Below are 19,501 nucleotides of genomic sequence, written 5' to 3' on the forward strand. Positions count from 1 at the left end.
ATAACGGGGTTTACCAGCAGCTTCTCAAGGGCGCTGCAGTGCGGCTCAACCACACTGCGGCGTCCGGCGCGCGCCGCCTTGCGCGCCTGCTGGCGCGGGGAGCGTCGTCCCATTGGCCAAAGGGTAAATCTATCAGCAGTAGCGCTCCGCCTATTGGTTCGCCCACGTGTCAATCACTCTCACCGCCCTGCGGAACGCTGCCGCATGGTTGGCTGGCTGAGCTGCCCCTCAGCTCTCTGCCCGCCTCCCCACGGCTGTGAGCCAACCGGCATCCGAATGAGGGCGAGTGCCGCTCTCTGACTGGCTGGGCCGCGCCCGCTGGGGTAGGCTGCGCGCCGGATATATGTAGCCGGCGGCAGAGCACGCCGCTGCGTGAGGCGCTTCTCGTCCGCCGGGCCCTGTGGTGAAGCGGCGCCTCCGCTCCCGTCCCGCTCTGCCCGCAGGTGAGGGGGTGGGGGGCGCGGGGAGACCCCGGCGCGGGCGCGCCTTCCCGGGGGGGCCGCGGGCCGCACGCACCGCCCCGGTTCCGAGGCGCCCCCGGCTCTCAGTAGGCCGCGGGCCGTGCGGGACGGCGCTGCTGGCGCCCCCCTCATCCCGCCCGGTCCCCGCGGCGCTTTGTGGCGGGCGCCGGCGCCCTCCCGCCTGACCCGCGGCCGCGCAGCCCCCGTGCGGTCCGCAGCCTTCGCCCGAGCTCCCGGTGCCGCGGCGGCCTCGGAGCTCCCGGCGGGAGCCGTGCGGGGCAGGGGGGGCGGCGGGGGATCGGCTGCTGGCGGGCCCGCATTGTGCGAGGCGAGGTGTGCGGGTCCAGCTTTGTTCTCGGATTTCCAGGCTCGGAGGCTTTTTCGCTCTCTGCTTTTGGGTTTTGTTTTGGGCAGGTGGGGCCGGGGAGGAGCCCACCCAAAGCCCGCGGTGTTCGCGGGGAGCTGTAGCTGCGGGTTGAGGGGCAGTGCTGGCTGCTCGCACGGTCCGGACCTGTGCCTCCCTTGGTGTAACTTTATAGGTGAAGGAAGTTATAATTCGAGCAGGAGAGCATGGATCTTAACCTGGTTTACCGCATGACCTTGGCTGAATCCGAGATTAAGCTAAGATTTAAATGCGAAGTAGTGCTCGTAATGAGACTTCCCAGCATCCTGTAAGGCCCCAGATGTACGTGCTGGAGAAACCCCTGGGAAAAGGTTTCGATACATCTTCCAGTAGCTCCCAGTGTCGATCTGGATGTTCTACCGCGTTCCTCATTCTCAGCAGGCTTACCTGGTGACCTTCTGTGTTAAGGCTTGCATGCGTATAATAAGTAGTCTTTACCAAAAAAAGGATTTTTTTGTTCCACCAGCGGGGGAAAGCAGCATTTGCAGCAAGCCGCCATGTTTCCAGTGTGTGCTATTTTTGGCAAGCCCCTGCTCTCACAGCCAGGAGTGACAGATTTAGGAAATCTGGACACTGCTATCAAGCTTTGGAAGCTGATGCTTCCAGGTGCCATAAATCAAACGTGGAGAGGGGTGTGTTGGATTTTTTTGGTTTTTTTTTTTTTTTTTTGCTAACAAAGCTTCTTAGATTCATGTCATAAAGGGAAGTACAGAAGTTGACAGACATAAAACTGCTTTTTAGAGCTTTCTTGGGGTTTTTCCCTTCAACCAAATTTTCACTTTTCTTATTCTCTGTCTGTAAAGAATCAGCCAAACCATTTTGCTAGATGGCTCTGTGATGCTTCCACGATGCTGATGGTAGCTTTTTCTCATCCTGTGAACTGAACTCACCTTTCCTGGGGTTGTTTCAGTCACCATATATAATGGTGTCAAGTTGGAAGTGTAGCTTTTTATTTTTTTAAGTGGCTAGTATATGTAGCTAATTTGAAGGTTGGCTGGAAGTGTTCACGTGCTTGAAGTCTTACATCCTTATCTTTATGATGGAGATCTCACGACCTTTTTGACAGCATCACGTGCTGCAGAGACTGGTTTTCCTGAAAGGCACTACTGAAACCTGCTAGAAAGTGTAATTGTACAAAGCCTGTCAGGAAAAAAGCAATGAATGTTTGAGCCTTTGCAAAGGTATATAATAATTTTATAGATCTAAGTATTTTTAAAAACCTTAGGCTTGCATACATCAGGAGGTAAAGAGTGGCCCCTGTTCCTGACTGGTGTGAATTTGCCCTTTTTTTGCTAGGTTGCGTTAAGTGTGGACTCCTTAAGTTGAAGGTAGGGATGCATAATTAAAATTAAAGTTGAAAACCTGGTGGACAAGACTTAGTCTATGTGTGCCAGGCCCATCAGGATTTCTGTTGGAAATCTTTGCCTTTGCAGTGTGAGAAACAACAAAAGCACACCAGAGCGTTTGTTTTGTTTGTGCTGTGATTGCAGGAGCACTGCTCTGCTACTCCCTTTGGTGCTGGCACAACAGCATCGGTAGAGTTCAACACAACTGATGGAGTTTGAACACTGAATTTTAACAGAATCTTTCGATGAAACAGCAGATTCTTTGTTTCAGAGCTTTATTTTTCACCTTGCGAATTGTAAGGCAAACATACGGAGCAACACTTTACTGAAAGGGAAATAAACCAAAGGTGATGTTGCCTTAAGTACATCTTGGTATTTCTGTTCAAAACAGTAGGACCTGATGAGAGAGCACTCATAAGGTTGGTATAAATGGCCTGTTGGAATCAGAAAACGCTATTCTAGTTTTTTAGTATTAGCACGTGGGCCTTTTTGCCTGACAAAGGTGATGACTGAAGAACCAAAGAGGAAATCCAAGCAGAGCAGGACTTCAGCAGGGTGGTGCTAGTTGCTGTGCTGCCTGTAGTCTGCTCTGCTTGGAACAAACCAAAAGTGAAGTTTGCTCTAGAAGACTGGGTGATTTTTTTTTTTTTTATCAAATCTGCTGATTTTTAAGTAATTTGATTTCCTGGGGTACCTACTGGTAGACGTGATAACCTTAAGCTACCTCATTGAGTAACTAAAAAGAAAAACTGAAGTCTGATCCTCAGGTACTGTAAAAAAATCTTAAACTTTGCAGGCAGTGAGTGTTGTGCTGGCTTGAGGTCCCAGTTTTGCTATATTAAGTCTGGAGCTCTTCCAGGAGGACATGGCTGGTGCAGTGCAGCTTTCAGAGCAGGAGCTCGCTGCTGTCAGTTATGTAGGAGTGATCTGTGCTGAACCTGATTCCTTGCTGAGGCAAACGTGCAGCTCTGCACTGCAAAGTGCTGGTGCCCGTCTTCCATTTCCATCTGCTCTGCCCTTTGCTGTTTCCTGGCTGCTGCTGGGCTGGCTGTGTTTTGTTTTTAATGTAGCAGTGCTGGGATGGGGCAGTTCTGAGTGCCAGGATACAGCTGATAGATCAGGTTTAAGCATCTTCTGTGGCCTAAGTGGGTAGAGGTGAAAGCGTTGATTCTCTTTACGGTTCTCTGTTGCTTGGCATGCAGAAAATATTTTGAATCTTAATCTTGGTGATTCTGATCTGAGTGGCATTAAGCTTTAATTTCACTGTATTGTTGGTGTAGCTCAGGGCTCTGATCTGCCTCTTCTGACTGCTGATGAGTAACTTTTGCTTTTTACTTTAAGAAGGTGCACTGGAGCCAAATGGAAAATTTGCAGACCTAAGAGAAGATGACTGGACCTGCTGCCAACTTCATTGAGATGTTGGAGCAGCTCTTGGATGTCAAAACAAAACCTGTTCTAATAGCAGAATCACAGGGTCTAAGTAGCTGCTTTATCATGAAACAGTCTGGAGAGCAGTATAGGCAGAAAGCTGACTTATTTTTTATTAAAGAAAAAGTAAACAAACCACTCAGCACTATCCTGCCCTTCAGTATGAAATTTGCATGTTTAAAATGTAATTTTGCAGAAAAACATTGCTTCTAACTGAAGGGTCAATGAGGTTGAAATAAGTTCAATTAGAAAGGCAAATCCTTCCCCCACATTTGAGAGCCCGTTTAGGATAATCTGATTTTAGTATTATTAAAAATGTGGGAATATTTCTGGGAATTCTCAAGGCTTTGAGTTTTCAGAGGACTCAGATTTTGAAGAGGAGTTCCTTTTTGACTTCCATCAAATCACAAGGGCCATGTGATTTTGTGTAGTGCTAAATGTAACAGAGCTCTCTTTTTGTGAGTGTTGCTTGTTATGCTTGGGAAAAATCATCTTAACTTAATGTTACAGCAGGTAACTGCTGAATAGAAGTGATGATTGAGTGGTATCAAGTAGAAACTTGGAAGCCAGGTGAAACAGCTTTAAAAAGGAAGGGAAAAAACCCCCAAACCCACACCATACTAAGCTCAGCACCCAAGGAAGGCAGAGTGTTTTGAGGGATGAATAGAAAACCCAAGCACCTTGTTGAGAATTTCTTACTATATCACGTAGTTTTAATAGCAGGTTTTCAAGATTCTTCTGGGTTAGATTTTTTTTTTTATTCTCTTGTAAGCAGGACCTGATTTACTGTTTGTCTTTGGAGCTTTATGCTCTTAGCCACAGGAGTAGTGTTTGGTATCATTTTCCTTACCCAGATCAGTGTTCATCCCTTACTGTAGGGGTATGCTGATCTCAAGTACCCTTACACTTCAGGTGATCTTTGTGGTTTTAATCTGCTTTTGAGCTTAATGCTCTGGAAATAACATTTCTCCAAAATAATCTCTTTTCTTTTAGATTCTGACTGAAAGCATTAGAAACCTTCAGTTTGTCTCTTTCTTGCTTGGTAGAGCTGAAAAACGCAAGAAGTGCTGAATTTTGTCTAAAAAATGGCAGACTCCATCATATCCATCAACTGTGGATCACGCTTGGGTTTGTTAGCAAAAGCACAGGCAGACTTCTGCACTGACAGCTCTTCAGCAATTGCTGGTTTGTTTATTTGTATTCTCCCAGTGTTTGAAGGGCTGTGCATTGCTGCTGAGTAAGGCTTCCCATCTGCCACTGGCAAGCAAAGGGGTTTTTGGTATTAGCATGGGCAGTGCTGAATGTAATTCTGAATTATTTTTTAATCTTGTGATAAAAACTTACTTTTATTGTGTTTAAATATTGTTTGATTGGATCATTTGACAGTCTAGATCCACATTTTATTAGGTGTTTGGAAGATTATTAAAGGCTCCTCTGTCTGCATGATATGTCTGACACTTCATTCACACTGCTCTGAAGTGCCTTTTTCTGGAAGTTCCTGGTGAATATATTCATCTTACAGACTCTCAATGTTTCCTGGAGATACTAGTAAGAATTGAATACTGGTAACTTCTCAACTTGTCCCAGTTTGATCCTCAAATACTTATTTATTGCATAACTTATCCCATCATTGAGCTTCCATTGACTGTGGCTACCAAGCATCCTGCCTCCTGTGAAATAGTGCTGACTTAGGATAACTTCTTCCAGGCTGAATACTTTGCCTCTGAATCTGTCAAAAGGCAGAAAAGATGAACCGGTTACAGGTAGGCAGCTGTAATGGTTTGTGTCTGAAATGCAGGCTGTGCTGCTGGGACACTGTCCCAGTGACATTGTCTGCCTCTGCATCCAGTGGGAGGCAAGTAATGAGACCTATTTTTTTAAAGCAGATTAGTGTTTTGGGACTTCATTTGCCTGCTTATTTGAGATGCATTTTCAGCTCTCTATAGTTTAAGCTCAGGTCAACAACTGGATTGTTTTGGGTTTCTTTGTTCCCCATGGATAGTTGAGGCTGTATTAAAATAAGTGTATCTCAGTGTATCTGCAGTCTTTGTGTTTTAAATACACATTTACTTCACTCTTCCTACTTGAGAGCAAGCTGGTGTGGTGATACAAGTCCCTAGCTGAGATGGGCCCTGGAATTTGCCATGGGGTGCAAGTTTATCTTGTGTTCCATTGTTCACTTTAATGTTTACTATCATGGTTCACACAGGTACCAGCCTCATGGGTTTTTTCTTTTATTGCTTAGTCAGCAGCAGAGCAGATGCCAGTCATGTAAAATGTATGGAGAGTTGGAATTAACTGTATTTGTTGTTTCATTGTTAAACTTTGTATCATGCCTCTTAGAGGCCTGTTGGCGTTTTCTTCCACTACTTTCATTTTTTATTTGTCCATAACAGCAGCAGTAACTGCTTCTAGAGCTGGTTATTCCATCTAAATAAATGGTTTGTGGCTTTTAGTATGGTCACCTGTTGCTAAGCAACTTGGAGAAATCCCAAATGACACTTAATTATGCAATCCTACTAACTATTGACCAGATCTTTAATTTCCAGCAGAATTGCTGTTTGCCACACTTGTTGTGTGTTGTGCTTGGATACAGACACCTCTTTTCTGTGTAAACTTCTCCTGCTGTTTCTTCAATTTCCAAAAAGCCTTTTTAAGTTAAGGAATTCACTGATACCAAAATGAGGGAGTGGGGTTGTGTGAAAAGTTTGACATTCTGAATGGCTGTTCTGGCACCCTGTAAACTCCACCAGTTTGTAGAGGTGGAAGGAGTGAGTTCAGATGGTCACCTCATAGCACTTGAGTAGCCAAAGGAGAAGGAGTGAACTGCTGTGTTATGTTCCACTCAGAACGAGAATGCGTTGTAGGAGCTTTGGGTTTCTTGGGAAGGTTCCTTGTATTAAAATGCGAGTCAAAAAAATGTAATTAAAAATGGCAGAGAACAAAGAAACAAGGCTAATGTTAAAAAGACACCAGAGCCTGTTGAGATTATGATTCAATTTTAATTTGTCTTCTTGTTAGTTTAAACTTTTTTTCTTGACAGAAGTTTAAAATTGCCGCACTCTTTGGGAAGTGAAATTTGGGTTTTGGTCCTTTGGCTTGTTACAAAAGCCAAGGGACTTTTGCCTGGGTCTTGGGACTGGTTGTCCTGAGAGCCCAAACATCCTGTGATGAACAAAACACACACTCCTGTTGTGTAGGAAGTCCAATAGAAGCAACATTCAGGCTAAACTTGTCTGATTCAAAAATTAAAAAAAAAAACCAAATCCACAAAAACCCCAAACAAATTGAGTTGGCACAGCAGTGATTAGTTTGCTTTCACCATGTTGCAGTTTGGTAGGAAAATAATAACCCATGCTGGATATGTGTGCTGAGTCCATTTTTCTGAACACTAATATACTAATAGGTTTTGTGGACCTAAATGTGAATTTGCTAATGCAGAATTTACATAAATGGTTCTAATTTACATAACAGTATTTCAGAAATTCAGTGCCTGACATTGATTTTCTGCCAAGTGGGAGCATTGTAACAGATGGTGGAATTTTCCATCAGCCAGGTGATAACCACTGTAAAGGAGGTATTTGTCTTCCTCTAAGTCCTTGGCTTAAGGAAGGGGCTCAGTTATGCTGCAGAATTGTTATGGTGTACTTGTTAAAATTTGACTTATCCAATTTGTTTTACATATGGGATAATATGAATGCGTGATTATGAATGAATCTTAAATAATCAGATTTTCGGCTTTTCCTGTCAATTTTCACCCTTTCATCATTATGTCAATTGACAGGAAAATGTGTGGATAAGCTTTTATCAGGAGTAGCATAGTGACAGTTCAAACATTTGGTGCTATTATGTGCTGTGCAATGAAAATGTAGTATAAAGTATTAGCAGTTTTTCTTGGATCAGGGAATAGTGGAGTAGTAAATTGCTCATGAGTGGTAGGGAGCAAATGCTCTCTGAGGAGATGCTTGGCTTCCACCATTCAGGTTGTGCTGGCTGGAGAACAAGAGCAGATGGCAACTGGCAACGTAGCAGCAGGTGCAGCAGCAGTAAAAACAGATTGTTGTCCTCTGATTAGGTCGTGTAAAGGTCTTTCCCATTTCTTTTCAGAGCTGCTTGAGAACAACTGGGCACTCAGCAATTCCTCTTTTCATGTTAGGAGTTAGTTCTGATAGACTTTTCACCATTAGCAGGAGGGAGGTTCTTTTATGTATATTTTTAAGCATGTAAGTATGAAAGACCTAATCAAGCTACTTCACTTCTAATATTTCTTGAGACCAGCACGGAAGATGTGTCTGTGGGTTAATGTAGGTGAGGGCTTTCACTGAAGATCAGAAATCTGAAAGAGCTGTTGGTGAATCGGCTGTTGAAGTTTGAGTGCTACAGGAAGTTTTTGACATAATGTGAGATTGTCAAGCTTTGTACATTAGTGTTCTAGGAAGCACTTGAAAATAATTCTCAGAAGAGCCTGATTCATCCTTTATTATCTATTAACTGAATAGAAAACCTGCCTATTTACATCTGTAGGAATAAGCTTGAATTCCAGGGAAACTATATCTTCACAAACAAATTAACTGTATCTCCTGTCATTCTCCAAATGGTGATCTTGGTGTGTGGTAGGACTGGCTCCCTGGCTGTAAACTGTCAGCACAGAAGCAAATTTTTAACTGTTGTGGAGCAAAGAAATCCTACCTTGTCAGTTAAGCTGACTGGAGTAAAAGTGCTGGTCATGTCTTTCTGCCATTTCTGCTCCCACTGCTTTAGGCTTGGCCTGCTCCTTCTAGAGCTTCACAGGGACTCAAGAGGAAACAAAGTGGGATGAGGAAGTCAGCAGTGGTAGTCACCACTTAGCTGTACTTTACCTTTGCTGTGTTCTCGTATTGTCTGATAATATTTTATAGGGATCTCATTTAACATGCAGTAGAAGGCAAGAGTTCATCTCTTGGAGGTTTTTGTCACCTCAGACTCTGCTGGGTGTTGGACATCTGTATCTGTAATACATTACACTTTGAGTTCAAAGGCTTCTGCAAAACCACAGATAGAAGAATCTTCCTGAAACGAAAGTGTTTTGCAGAATCTGAGCATTTCCTGCAGGCCAAACCCAGATGTGGACTATTTCTTCCTTTTTGCGTGGTTAACTCCTGAAAATCCTCTAACAGCTGAAAGCTTCTGAATGTTTTGAAAAGTCTCTTTAAGTTCTAGGTCCTATTTAGTCTTACTTTTTCTGCACTTTGTCATGTAGGTAACATTTGTTTGTGTGGTGGTGATATGCACATATCCTGCTGAGAGTTCATGGACAAGTCTTCTGGAGCTCACCAGATCTTTCTTGCTGTGTTTAAACCTAGAGAAAAGTGTGTTTTAAAACAGAATGGGAAGATTTCTCATTTATTCTAGACTTAAAAAGTTGGTAATGTGTAATGGTGTTAAAAGTAGGGTGAAACACCTCAATGTATACAAAATTACAGCTCTGCTGTTATGTCTTCTGGCTTGAGTCTTATCTGCATTCCTCCAGCAAAGCTGATTGCAGTGCATTCTGGGCACTGCTGGGAGCTCAGCTGCAATCACATCCTCAGATCTGTTACCTGGATGTTCTGACAGTGTAGCTAAACATTGCCTTGTCCCTTGATTACCATGTGTTGGGTGTTTGACCATTGACTGAGATATATGAAATTGGCCAGGTTCATTTGGACTTAGCTTCACCCAAAGTACCAGCTTCCATGGCATCTTCTTAAGTACATTCATCTCTTTGAGGCTTAAAGCTTCTGTTTTGCATTCCTGGTCCATCCAGCAGTGTGGTTGTGACTTCCCTTGCAGCCCTGTCTATATTATGTGTTTGAAATTTAACACCAGCCTGGTCACCTCTGTCTTCTGAAGCTCTGCTCTCTTGTCAGTTTTTACTGTCTAAAGGACAAGTTCTCTGAAATTCACGAAATACAATGAGTGTCAAACGTTCAAGATTCTTGGATGAGCTGGGACAGGGCTTAGTACAAGCAGGCGGGAAATCCAGTCTTTTTCTTTCCCTTTTGCTATGTTTGAAGGATAAGTTGTGGGCAACTCAGTTTTCCTGGGATATGGGATGCTCTTGGGTATAGTGACTAGAGAAGACTTGTCCTAAGACATGCCTGGCTTGGCATGAGCTTTTGCAGGCTCCCTCTGGATTATTCTGTGCTAAAAGACTACTTAGTTTGCCTTCCTTTTTCCCCCATTCTGTGTTGTGGCCGTGATCCAGTCTGGGTTTTCCCCCGGTTGTTGATGCTACCATTTCTTGCCACTATGATTATCAGTATTAAATAAAAGCAGATAAGTAATTGATAATTCCTGAATTGCTTTTTAGAGGGCTCAGCTGAATAGTGTCAGTTTTGACTTGCTTGTCACACCTGGAGAATGTGCATGTGGACTTTAAATACCATGTGTTTGGGAAAAGGGCTCTGTAGTGAAGGAGATTGGGGGTCAGTAGTAGGGAAAAAGCCTCCATTGTCTACTGATTGGTACAACTGGGTGTGAAGCAGAAAATCTGCTCTTGGTTCTGTATTTGGTAGTAAGAACATGCCCTGCTATTGGTGTGTTTATCCCTGTGTTTAAAACTATTTTGAGTGAGTTTGAACAGTGTTTGAGTATTTAATAACAAGGAAGTGTGGGAATGTGCTTTGGTTTGGGCTGGCTTGTCCTGAAGATACTTTGCTTTTGTAACTTACAGATCCATGGAAGGTGGGTAGAAGGTACCCAGATGGATTTGTCCCTGGGCATGGGTGGTGCTGTTCACTTGACTGGTGGTCTGAGTTTAAGTGAGAAGTCACTTGCTGAGATTGGTGGAAGCAGGGGAAGAGCAGTATATGTTTGTTTGTAGCAAAATAATTTTAATATAATCTAATATTCCTCCAGAGTGCTTGACACTCACAGCAAGTAGTGCTGTGCTGCTGATAAAAATAGATTGGACTTATTCTGACCTTCTAAAAATGCCCTTAATACAGTAGCACAGGCTTTGCCTGAGAACATCTGACTTTTAATTCTGATTGTGAAGTCAAGTGAGGTAAGTAGAATTTGGATCGACTGTAAATGTCTTAGCCACTTAGCAAATCCTCTTGAAGAACCTTACTTGCTTTCCACCTGCTTTTTATTGAGGATATGTAGGATGCTTAACTACTGACAGGTTATGAGGTGACCTACCTCGGCCTTGCAGCCTCTCCCACCTTTGGTTTGGTACCCAGGAATCCTCTCCCTGGCACCAAAACTCTGACTCTGAAAACACATTGCTTAAACTGCTTACAGGGGTAAAACAGTCCTGGTGCGTGCTGTCTGCTGTGATTAGGTGCTTATGCAATCAGGATGAGAACAGCCATTTGAAATGCTCATGGTTTATGGAGCTTTTGTTTTTTTCCATAGTTTTCAGTTGACCAAAGAAATGGTGATGGAGAAGCCAAGTCCCCTGCTGGTCGGGCGGGAATTCGTGAGGCAGTACTATACCCTGCTGAACCAAGCACCTGACTATTTGCACAGGTAAAGCTCTGCTTCGCTTCCAGCTGGTTTTCTGTGTGAATTTCTTAATTTGTGTGCTAAAATTGGTGAAATCTTATTACTGTGTCTTAGCTTGCTGAATTTTGTCACTTAAATTGATTTATTCAAGATGCTGAGTGTCATTTACTTTTGGTTTTGATCAGCTGGGTTAAAAGATGGATAATAAAGACTACAGGAATTCTTTAAATATCTGCGTTCTTGTTCAAATGGAAATGCTGTTTGCCACTTCTGCTTGTAATCAATATAAATTGAAGTTGGAGAAATACCACTTAGTTGAGCATTTCTGTAGTTTTTGGCTTGATAAAATGCCCCCTGACTAGGAGGAAACATTGAATAAGTTCTGTGCTTGTCTACTGGTCTTTCTTGGGAGTCACACCAGCTCTTTCTTAAAGGAAAGTCAGGAAATTATGGATATGCAGCAAACTATAATCCATTATCTAAACAAGTCCTGTTTGGTGTGACAGGTATCCTTCTGAAACTAGTCTTGTTTATGAAGATACACGTTGTTTTGTTGTATTTTGAGTGACCAGATAAAGTTTCTGAAGCCTTTGCCCATCCAGTCTCAGGATCACTTACTCAGAGTGTTTCTCCACTTAGGTGGACAGCTGACCTCATCCCCCTGGGCCAGAGGACAGTTGACTCTGTGCCATGGAATCCATTCCAGGCTTTTATATGCTGGCAGAGTGCAGTGCCATGGTGCTTGGGGCATTTCAGCTGGTAACCTCTCAGTTCCAGAAAGGAAGATTTACCTGCAATACTTTTTTACCGTAGAAGAGCAAAACAGTCCCATTGCTCCTTGCTTGAGCTTGAAATCAGAACTTGAGGGGGAGCCTTCAGCATCCCAGATGTTCAGGGTGTTGCTTTGGAGACCTCATGCAAAAAGAGGATAATGTGATTGGATCTTGAGCTCTCATGAGACTTTGGTTTTGGTTGTTGGTGCCTGGGTCTCCGACACACCTGAATGCTACAGCTTACCTGAGAAAACTTAGTTTTCCCCCCATCCCTAGACTGGCAACAGGATTATGAGGTTTTTGTGGCTTTATTCTAGTGATTCAAACAGGAAACTTACTTACTGCACTCTAATGTAGAGGCTCAGTGTTCTTACACAGCAAAGCTTGGCATTAAAATATTTCTTTCCAACAGGTTTTATGGAAAGAACTCTTCCTATGTCCACGGTGGCTTGGATTCCAATGGAAAACCAGCTGACGCAGTCTATGGGCAATCTGTAAGAACTTTAAAAAAGAAAGCTGTTCTTTCCTTCTATTTTGTCACCTTTATAGTTGAGAAATGTATCCAGCTGTGGTTCACCCCCACACTGTTCAAGTGCTTTCTGTAAAAGAAGAAAAAAGGGGAGGGAAAAAAACCCTCTCGGCTGTAGACAGCAATAGTTAGGAAAAAGTGCTTCCTTTATGGAAAGCTTATAATGTAGAATTGCTTGCAAAGCAAACTTAACAAGCACCCTGCCAAGCTCTCTCTCCAGAGTTAGCGAATGTATCTTAAACCAGTTTTTATGATTTTGCTTTCTCTGAAAGCTGCTTACTTGGCAGAAATGGCTTCTGCAGCATAACCCACGTGTACCATTCTTTCCTAGGATATCCACAAGAAGGTGCTGTCACTAAACTTCAAGGATTGCCACACGAAGATCCGTCACGTGGATGCCCATGCCACCCTCAACGATGGCGTGGTGGTGCAGGTGATGGGGGAGCTCTCCAATAACATGCAGCCCGTGCGCAGGTTCATGCAGACCTTTGTGCTCGCTCCTGAGGTGGGTGTGCTGGGCTGCCAGGGGCTTCTGGCACTGTTGGTGAGCTCTGTCTGCCTCAGGGCTGCAATCTCAGGGGTCAGACTGGGATGATAACTTGCCACAAAATTCAGCAGTTACGTTCTGAAAATTCCTTTGGGAGTTACACTACTTCTGTGTGACTGTGCATTGACCTTGGATATTGAAATCAGTTATAAATATCCTGACTTTGGACTCCTAGGTTAGTGCAACACATTTTTTTTCTTAAGCATATTAAAATTATGTTCTCTTCAATTTGCTATCCAAGCAAATGGTCTTCTTACTGAAAAAGACATGGTAGAAAGGGGAATGCTTCCTGTCACTTTGAAAATATGGGTTCCAGATTCTCTTGTTCACAAAGTGCTGACTTAGCATTTGAAGTGGCATTTTTAAATAGACTTTTTTAACAAAACAGTTGACAGAATTGAAAATGATAGTGAAAAAGGGGTGTTGCAAGATCACTCTGTTTTACAATATGACTTGGAGATAAAAATTGATACTTTAGACACCAGGAAGTTGTCAATCACACTTCTTTAGTGTTGTGAGCTGTTGGAATTAAAAGCACTTCAATTTTTTTCCTTTGTTGAATCCATAGTTGACTTGTTAGGAGTTTCTTTCTTGTTTTCCTGCCCCAAATAACATTAATTTCTTAAAAGAGGCAAATTTGGATTAATTTTGTGGGAAGGGCGATTTGTTCAAACCTTTCTTGTTTTTACAATATTTCAATTTTTATGTCACTGGATTGTTGTAATTGATTCAGTTCTTCCTTTGATTTGCTCTCAGGGCTCTGTTGCTAACAAGTTCTATGTCCACAACGATATCTTCCGCTACCAGGACGAGGTTTTTGGGGACTCTGATACTGAGCCTCCAGAGGGTAAGCAGCAGAAATTTTTGGATGGTTCTGTTTGTGTTTGGTTCTGGATCTGTATCAATATTCTGTTCCCAGATCAAAGGAAATCTTCTTGCTAGAGTAGACAGATCAGTGTTAAATTTCATGTGCTTGTAGGTTTTTTCCTTGCCTGTTGTTCTTTACAGTCCAGCAAGGAGTTGTGACGTGCAGATGATTATTTTTCTGGCATAATCTGTTTCTATTACAAGAATTGTAAGACTTATTTTGGCAGTTGCAGTCAGATTTGTAGGTTATAAATCTGGTTCTCTGAAGTATTTGGAACATGTTTTTTAATCTTGGTCAAAACTGTAACCAAAGTGATAGTGGAAATACAAAGAAATGTCTGTTTCATGTCACATCTCTAAAGTGCTTCCTTTGTGTTCTTTGGCAGAAACTTCACCTGTATTTTGTGACAGGTGCCTTGTGTTTGAGCCTCTTACTAAAGATGTGTGTTATTTTTTTTTTTTCTTTTCTAACCTTATTTAGAATCAGAGGAGGAAGGGGAGGAACCTGAGGAAAGACAGCAGACACCTGAGGCTGTTCCTGATGATAGTGGTGCTTATTATGAGCAGGCTGTCAGGTAATAATATATCTATAGGTGAAGTTTGGTGTTGTGTGAGACAGGCTGCTTGTAGAACAGGTCACATGAATTTATTGCTATTAAGTTTTCTTCTGAGAGTCAAAAAATTTCTGTTTATTGATCAGCTGAAATTAAAATGCTGTTAGACTGAACATGGAGACTCTGGACTTTTTTTTTTGCCGCTTTATATCGTACCAATGCCAAGTTTGCATCCTTGTGCAGTGTGGCCTTACTTGGCCTTGTTCTTCCTCTCACATGACACATGCTTGACTTCTGTATTGCATAAGTAGCACTGCTTATCACCAGTAATAGAATAAATACAATACCACCTCTTTCTCCTGCTTTTTGTGCTGCTGTATAATAGCAATGACATTGAGGAACGCCTGGAAACCAATGCCAAATTTGCATCCTTGTGCAGTGTGGCCTTACTTGGCCTTGTTCTTCCTCTCACATGACACATGCTTGACTTCTGTATTGCATAAGTAGCACTGCTTATCACCAGTAATAGAATAAATACAATACCACCTCTTTCTCCTGCTTTTTGTGCTGCTGTATAATAGCAATGACATTGAGGAACGCCTGGAAGAGACAGCTGCAGAGGCTGAGCCTGAGCCAGAGGCAGAACCTGAACCGGAACCTGAACCAGAGGTGCAGGAAGAAAAGTCTGAGCCAGTACTAGAGGAATCTGCTCCAGAAGAGACTGTGGAAAAGAGTCCTTCTCCAGCTCCTGCTGATCCAGCTCCTGCAGTGCAAGAGGACTCCAGGGTAATGACAGTGGATCTCTCTTCTCTGATGTAGTTTCATCAGTGTGGCTCTCCTGTCTATTTACACAGCTTTATTTTTACCTGGGGGTTTTTGTCACTTCTAAGAGTTAAGGAAGGTAACAGTGGACAAATTAAGACTCAGGAATCCAATACTTTGGTTAACCTTGTTGTGGTACTTGGTATTGGGCCACTGCTGTGTCCTGTTGCAACTCTGGAATTCAGGACTAGAGTAGAAGTGTGACTCCATTGTCATTACACTGAGTCTTTGGAATTTAAATAATTTGTAGGAAATTGTGGGGAAACAGCTATTGGCTGGCTCCTGATTTTCAAGGATAAGTGAAAATTTGTTCCTGGTATCCTGTGTCTGTTAGCTGTCCTATCAGTAATATATTTCAGAAGGAGATGTAGTTATGTTATTATCACTCTTTTTTTTTTTTTTTTATTTAAGACATTTTCCTGGGCATCAGTAACCAGCAAGAACCTTCCTCCCAGTGGGGCTGTCCCAGTATCAGGAATACCACCTCATGTTGTGAAAGTACCGGTCTCGCAGGTAGGAATCCAGCACCTGGGGAAGTTTAAGTGCTAAACTGGCTGACAGGGGAAAAAGAGTGAAACCTGCTTGCTTCTGATTTAACTTCCCAGGCCCCAAAGACTTTAGCATTCTGTGATTCCTGTGGTAGACTTAATGAACATGTTATTCTTCGGGTTTTGTGTTGAGAATGAATTGTTTCTCATGGAGGAAAACAGGGAATGTTCATGGGAATGCTGCTTGCTTTTATAGCATATAAGCCAACATGAGCTAACAGGTATTTTAGTCACAGGTGGAAAAAACTATTACCTTTTCCTGTATTTTTTTTATTACCAACTTGACAATGAGGTCTTAAAAGCTGAACCTGCTGGTATGTCTGTCTGACTCTCAACTGTTCACTCCTTTTTGAATTGATGCAGCCCCGTCCTGAGGCAAAGCCTGAATCTCAGACCCCCCCTCAGAGACCTCAGCGGGATCAGCGAGTGAGGGAGCAGCGAACGAGCATCCCACCTCAGCGGGGTCCTAGGCCAAGTAAGAGAAGCTGCAAAGAAGCTGTTTTCTGTTGCTTAAAGGTTTTGGGGAAGCAGTGTGATAATTAGAGCTTTTGAAATATCATTTTTGTCAGTAAGCAAACAGTTTTTACTCAAGTAAAAATTCAAGCTTGGCCTCAGCCAGGTGATGAACTGTGATAATTAAAGCTTTTGAAATATCATTATTTTTGTCAGTAAGCAAACAATTTTTACTCAAGTAAAAATTCAAGCTTGGCCTCAGCCAGGTGATGAAAAGCCAATTGTTACAAACTTGCTGGCATAGAATGTTAGTTACCCTTTTCCATATATGAATGGATAGACAGTGTGAATTGATTTTTTTCTAATGGTGATAAATCTGACCATGGCTTGTTTTTCTGTTTGTTGTGGTGACTGACTTTTCTAAAATCAGTTTTGCTTTTCTCTTCAAGTTCGTGAGGGTGAACAAGGCGATGTGGAAACCAGGCGGATTGTGAGATACCCAGACAGTCATCAGCTGTTCGTTGGGAACCTTCCCCATGATGTGGATAAATCTGAACTTAAAGACTTCTTCCAAAGTAAGTTGATTGCTTTGCTGTCCTCTGAGGGGTTGGGGGTTGCAGCCATGGGCGTGGTCAACAGAGCATTCTAATGTATGACCCAAGAACTTGGCTTTTCTCTTGCAGGCTATGGCAATGTTGTTGAACTCCGTATCAACAGTGGTGGAAAGCTCCCTAATTTTGGGTTTGTGGTATTTGATGATCCTGAGCCTGTTCAGAAGATCCTTAGTAACAGGGTAAATAAATTTCTAGTCAGTGGTTTTTGGTCTGTTGGCAACAGTGTTTTTCATCTTAATGGGAAGAGAATGTGCTGGGTCCCGTTAGATTTTTTTGAGCATATTAAAGTATATGTAATGTTTTTCCCTCCTATTACCAAGATTTGTCCAGTCTTTGTCATTGAAGTAGTTTGTAGGAGCTCATTACAGAGCCTTTTTCTAGTGGGAGATTGCTGAACACAGGAAGCTTTCAGGAGGACAAGGTAGAGAGTCTAATTCTATGGACAAGTAGAATCTTGTTTGTCAGAGGCTGAAAGGAAGAAGCTGTATTGGTGTGCACTCTGAAAAGAATTTTGCTAACAAAGGCAGGAGGTACCTGCTCAGCCTGTCAGCAGTGATTGCTAATGCAGAATGTGTGTCCATGCCTGCCTGCTGTGGTAGGCAGGGACTCTGGATGCACCCTCACAGCCATGCAGGGAGCTTTTCTAAAAAACATCAGAATGCTCAGTGTTAAGCCTGAGATGGCTTTTCAAGGGTCACTCCTTCACATCTTTATTTTTTCCAGTAAAGCCCCAAGGCTGGATGCATGGTTTGGCTATTGCCATTGTTTAGTAAGTAATCCTGAGACCCTTCAGTGTTTCATGGAGAGGAAGATATGAGACAAAGTTGCAGGAGTCTTCTTGACCTTGAGGAGCTCTTGGTGACCCATTAATGACAGCACCTTCTGTGCTTCTGTTGCAGCCCATCATGTTCAGGGGAGAGGTGCGCCTGAACGTGGAGGAGAAGAAAACACGAGCTGCCAGGGAGGGTGACCGCAGAGATAACAGACCCCGTGGACCTGGAGGCACTCGTGGGGGGCTGGGAGGTGGGATTCGAGGGCCTCCACGTGGAGGAATGTCCCAGAAGCCAGGATTTGGAGCTGGAAGGGGGATCGGGCAACGCCAGTGAATTCATCGCGGATGTTGACATGGTGGCGCAAAACCTTTTTCCTGCAGATTTGTGAATTTCAGCCTTGGGTATCTTGGAATGTGGCCCTAGCCTGTTATAGACTGCTACGTTTGATACTATTTTGGCCCCTTTTTGTTTGTGTTATGGTTCTGTGATTTATTTTTTTCTAGTCCTTGTCCCAGATTCCAGCTTTGTGGAACAACGTTTTAGGAAAAGTGGATTTTAAAAAGAAAAGAACTGAATTTTCTTCTTCACCTCAAACTTACGGACTGATTTTTGGTTTTTTTGGTACCAGTGGTTTTTCCTAAAGGAATGTCTTTCTTTTTTTCTTTCATTTTTTTTTTCTTCCCCTCTTTCTAATGAATTTGGGTGCAGTCAGCGGAATAATATTTCACGTGCATGCGTTCAAGAGCCTGTAGGAAAACCTAGTTCTTGGCAAGTATTCCAAGGGCAGAAAAGCAAAACTCTTGGTGTTTCTTTGAGGGTCATATGAACATCCTCCGGTCTGGAGACATTGCCACTTGAAAAATTGACTTTCACCTTTCTCTCTGTGGCGCTGTAAAAGTGGAATAATGGGTATCCGTAGAATCTCTTTTCCTTTTGATACATGATCACAGCAAGGAATTCGAACTACTGTTTTACCACTTTGAAATTTTGGATTGTGGGATAGGTTTTAAATGTCTAGAACTTGACTCTTCAAACACTTTTCCTGAACTTGTGAAATTTTTTATTGAAATAGGGAGTTTTTTTCATGTTTAGTTTGTATTTGTATAAAAAAAGCAAAATTGTTGTGCCTTCTATTTATCTCTCATTCCAGTTTTGGCAAATTGTTTAAAAAAATAAAATAAAAAAGGTCTAGATTTGCTTTATCAAGTCAAGAGTATTTTGGAGTTTGTCCAAGGGGAAGAGGCTCTTCAGTCACTAGGTTTACAAGGTAGAGGTGGTTGTAGCTAAAGCTTTTAATACCTTTTGTGCATCACTTTGCATTTAAATTATTGAAAACAAATACTTCTTGGATGCAGAAGTTAATAACTTGAACTTGAAGCTGGGCAGGTCCTGTTGTAACTATTGCTAAAGTACAAGCAAAGCAGAAATACCTCTGTCACATCCTTTACATTTCCAGCTGCTGTAAGTAGTAATTATTTTTGAAGTACTTCATTCCTTGCTTCAGACCTGAAGTGGATAAGAAGGAATTTTTGTCAGAAGTATGGAAGGTGCTTGTCTGTCCTGGTGTTAAGATGTTGAACGCTCTCCACTGCCTCTGGAAGAAGATGAAACTGAAAATAAAATACAAAACTGGGTAATTTCAATCCAGGAGTTCATGTGAGGTGGTGCTGCACAAAGCAGCATTCTGTAATGGCTGGTGTTAAACATCTGGATAAAAATGGTGGATTTGTGTCTCCACCGGACCTCCAGGTCTCTGGTAGCACAACAGAGCTGAGTAGGAAGTTTGCTCATCTGTGTGAGGTGTCACTGTTCCCATGTTTCTTGGTTTATGACTATAATGACTGTGCATATGCAGTGTATCATCTCTTGACCTGTGCTTGCTGTAAGCTCTGGAGCAGAGCTGCCCTCGGTAT

The 19,501-nt window shown here is 42.7% G+C and overlaps 1 protein-coding gene across 2 annotated transcripts; it reads left to right on the forward strand.

Annotated features, from left to right (window-relative positions):
• The first annotated feature begins 291 nt into the window (after positions 1 to 291).
• G3BP1 (G3BP stress granule assembly factor 1) lies at positions 292 to 18,794 on the forward strand. 2 transcript variants are annotated; one of them, XM_041482017.1, is made up of 12 exons: positions 292 to 443; positions 11,019 to 11,132; positions 12,294 to 12,375; positions 12,742 to 12,915; positions 13,714 to 13,804; positions 14,306 to 14,399; positions 14,960 to 15,164; positions 15,612 to 15,713; positions 16,112 to 16,223; positions 16,651 to 16,776; positions 16,864 to 16,994; positions 17,715 to 18,794. In XM_041482017.1, exons 2-12 carry the CDS (start codon positions 11,038 to 11,040, stop codon positions 17,919 to 17,921), a joined length of 1,419 nt encoding a protein of 472 aa, XP_041337951.1. In that variant the 5' UTR covers positions 292 to 443; positions 11,019 to 11,037; the 3' UTR covers positions 17,922 to 18,794. The 2 variants fall into 2 exon arrangements, with proteins under 2 accessions (XP_041337951.1, XP_041337952.1); XM_041482018.1 differs by having other exon boundaries at positions 16,885 to 16,994.
• Positions 18,795 to 19,501: the final 707 nt, after the last annotated feature.

This window comes from Pyrgilauda ruficollis, unplaced genomic scaffold (genome assembly GCF_017590135.1).
Source record: "Pyrgilauda ruficollis isolate IOZ18807 unplaced genomic scaffold, ASM1759013v1 scaffold57, whole genome shotgun sequence".
In the NCBI taxonomy this organism is placed as follows: domain Eukaryota; kingdom Metazoa; phylum Chordata; class Aves; order Passeriformes; family Passeridae; genus Pyrgilauda; species Pyrgilauda ruficollis.

Coding starts and splice junctions, on each gene's coding strand:
- G3BP1 (XM_041482017.1), top strand. CDS start 11,038: ATGGTGATGGAGAAGCCAAGTCCCCTGCTGGTCGGGCGGGAATTCGTG. Junction 12,376..12,741: donor ACGCAGTCTATGGGCAATCT/GTAAGAACTTTA, acceptor ATTCTTTCCTAG/GATATCCACAAGAAGGTGCT. Junction 13,805..14,305: donor TGATACTGAGCCTCCAGAGG/GTAAGCAGCAGA, acceptor AACCTTATTTAG/AATCAGAGGAGGAAGGGGAG.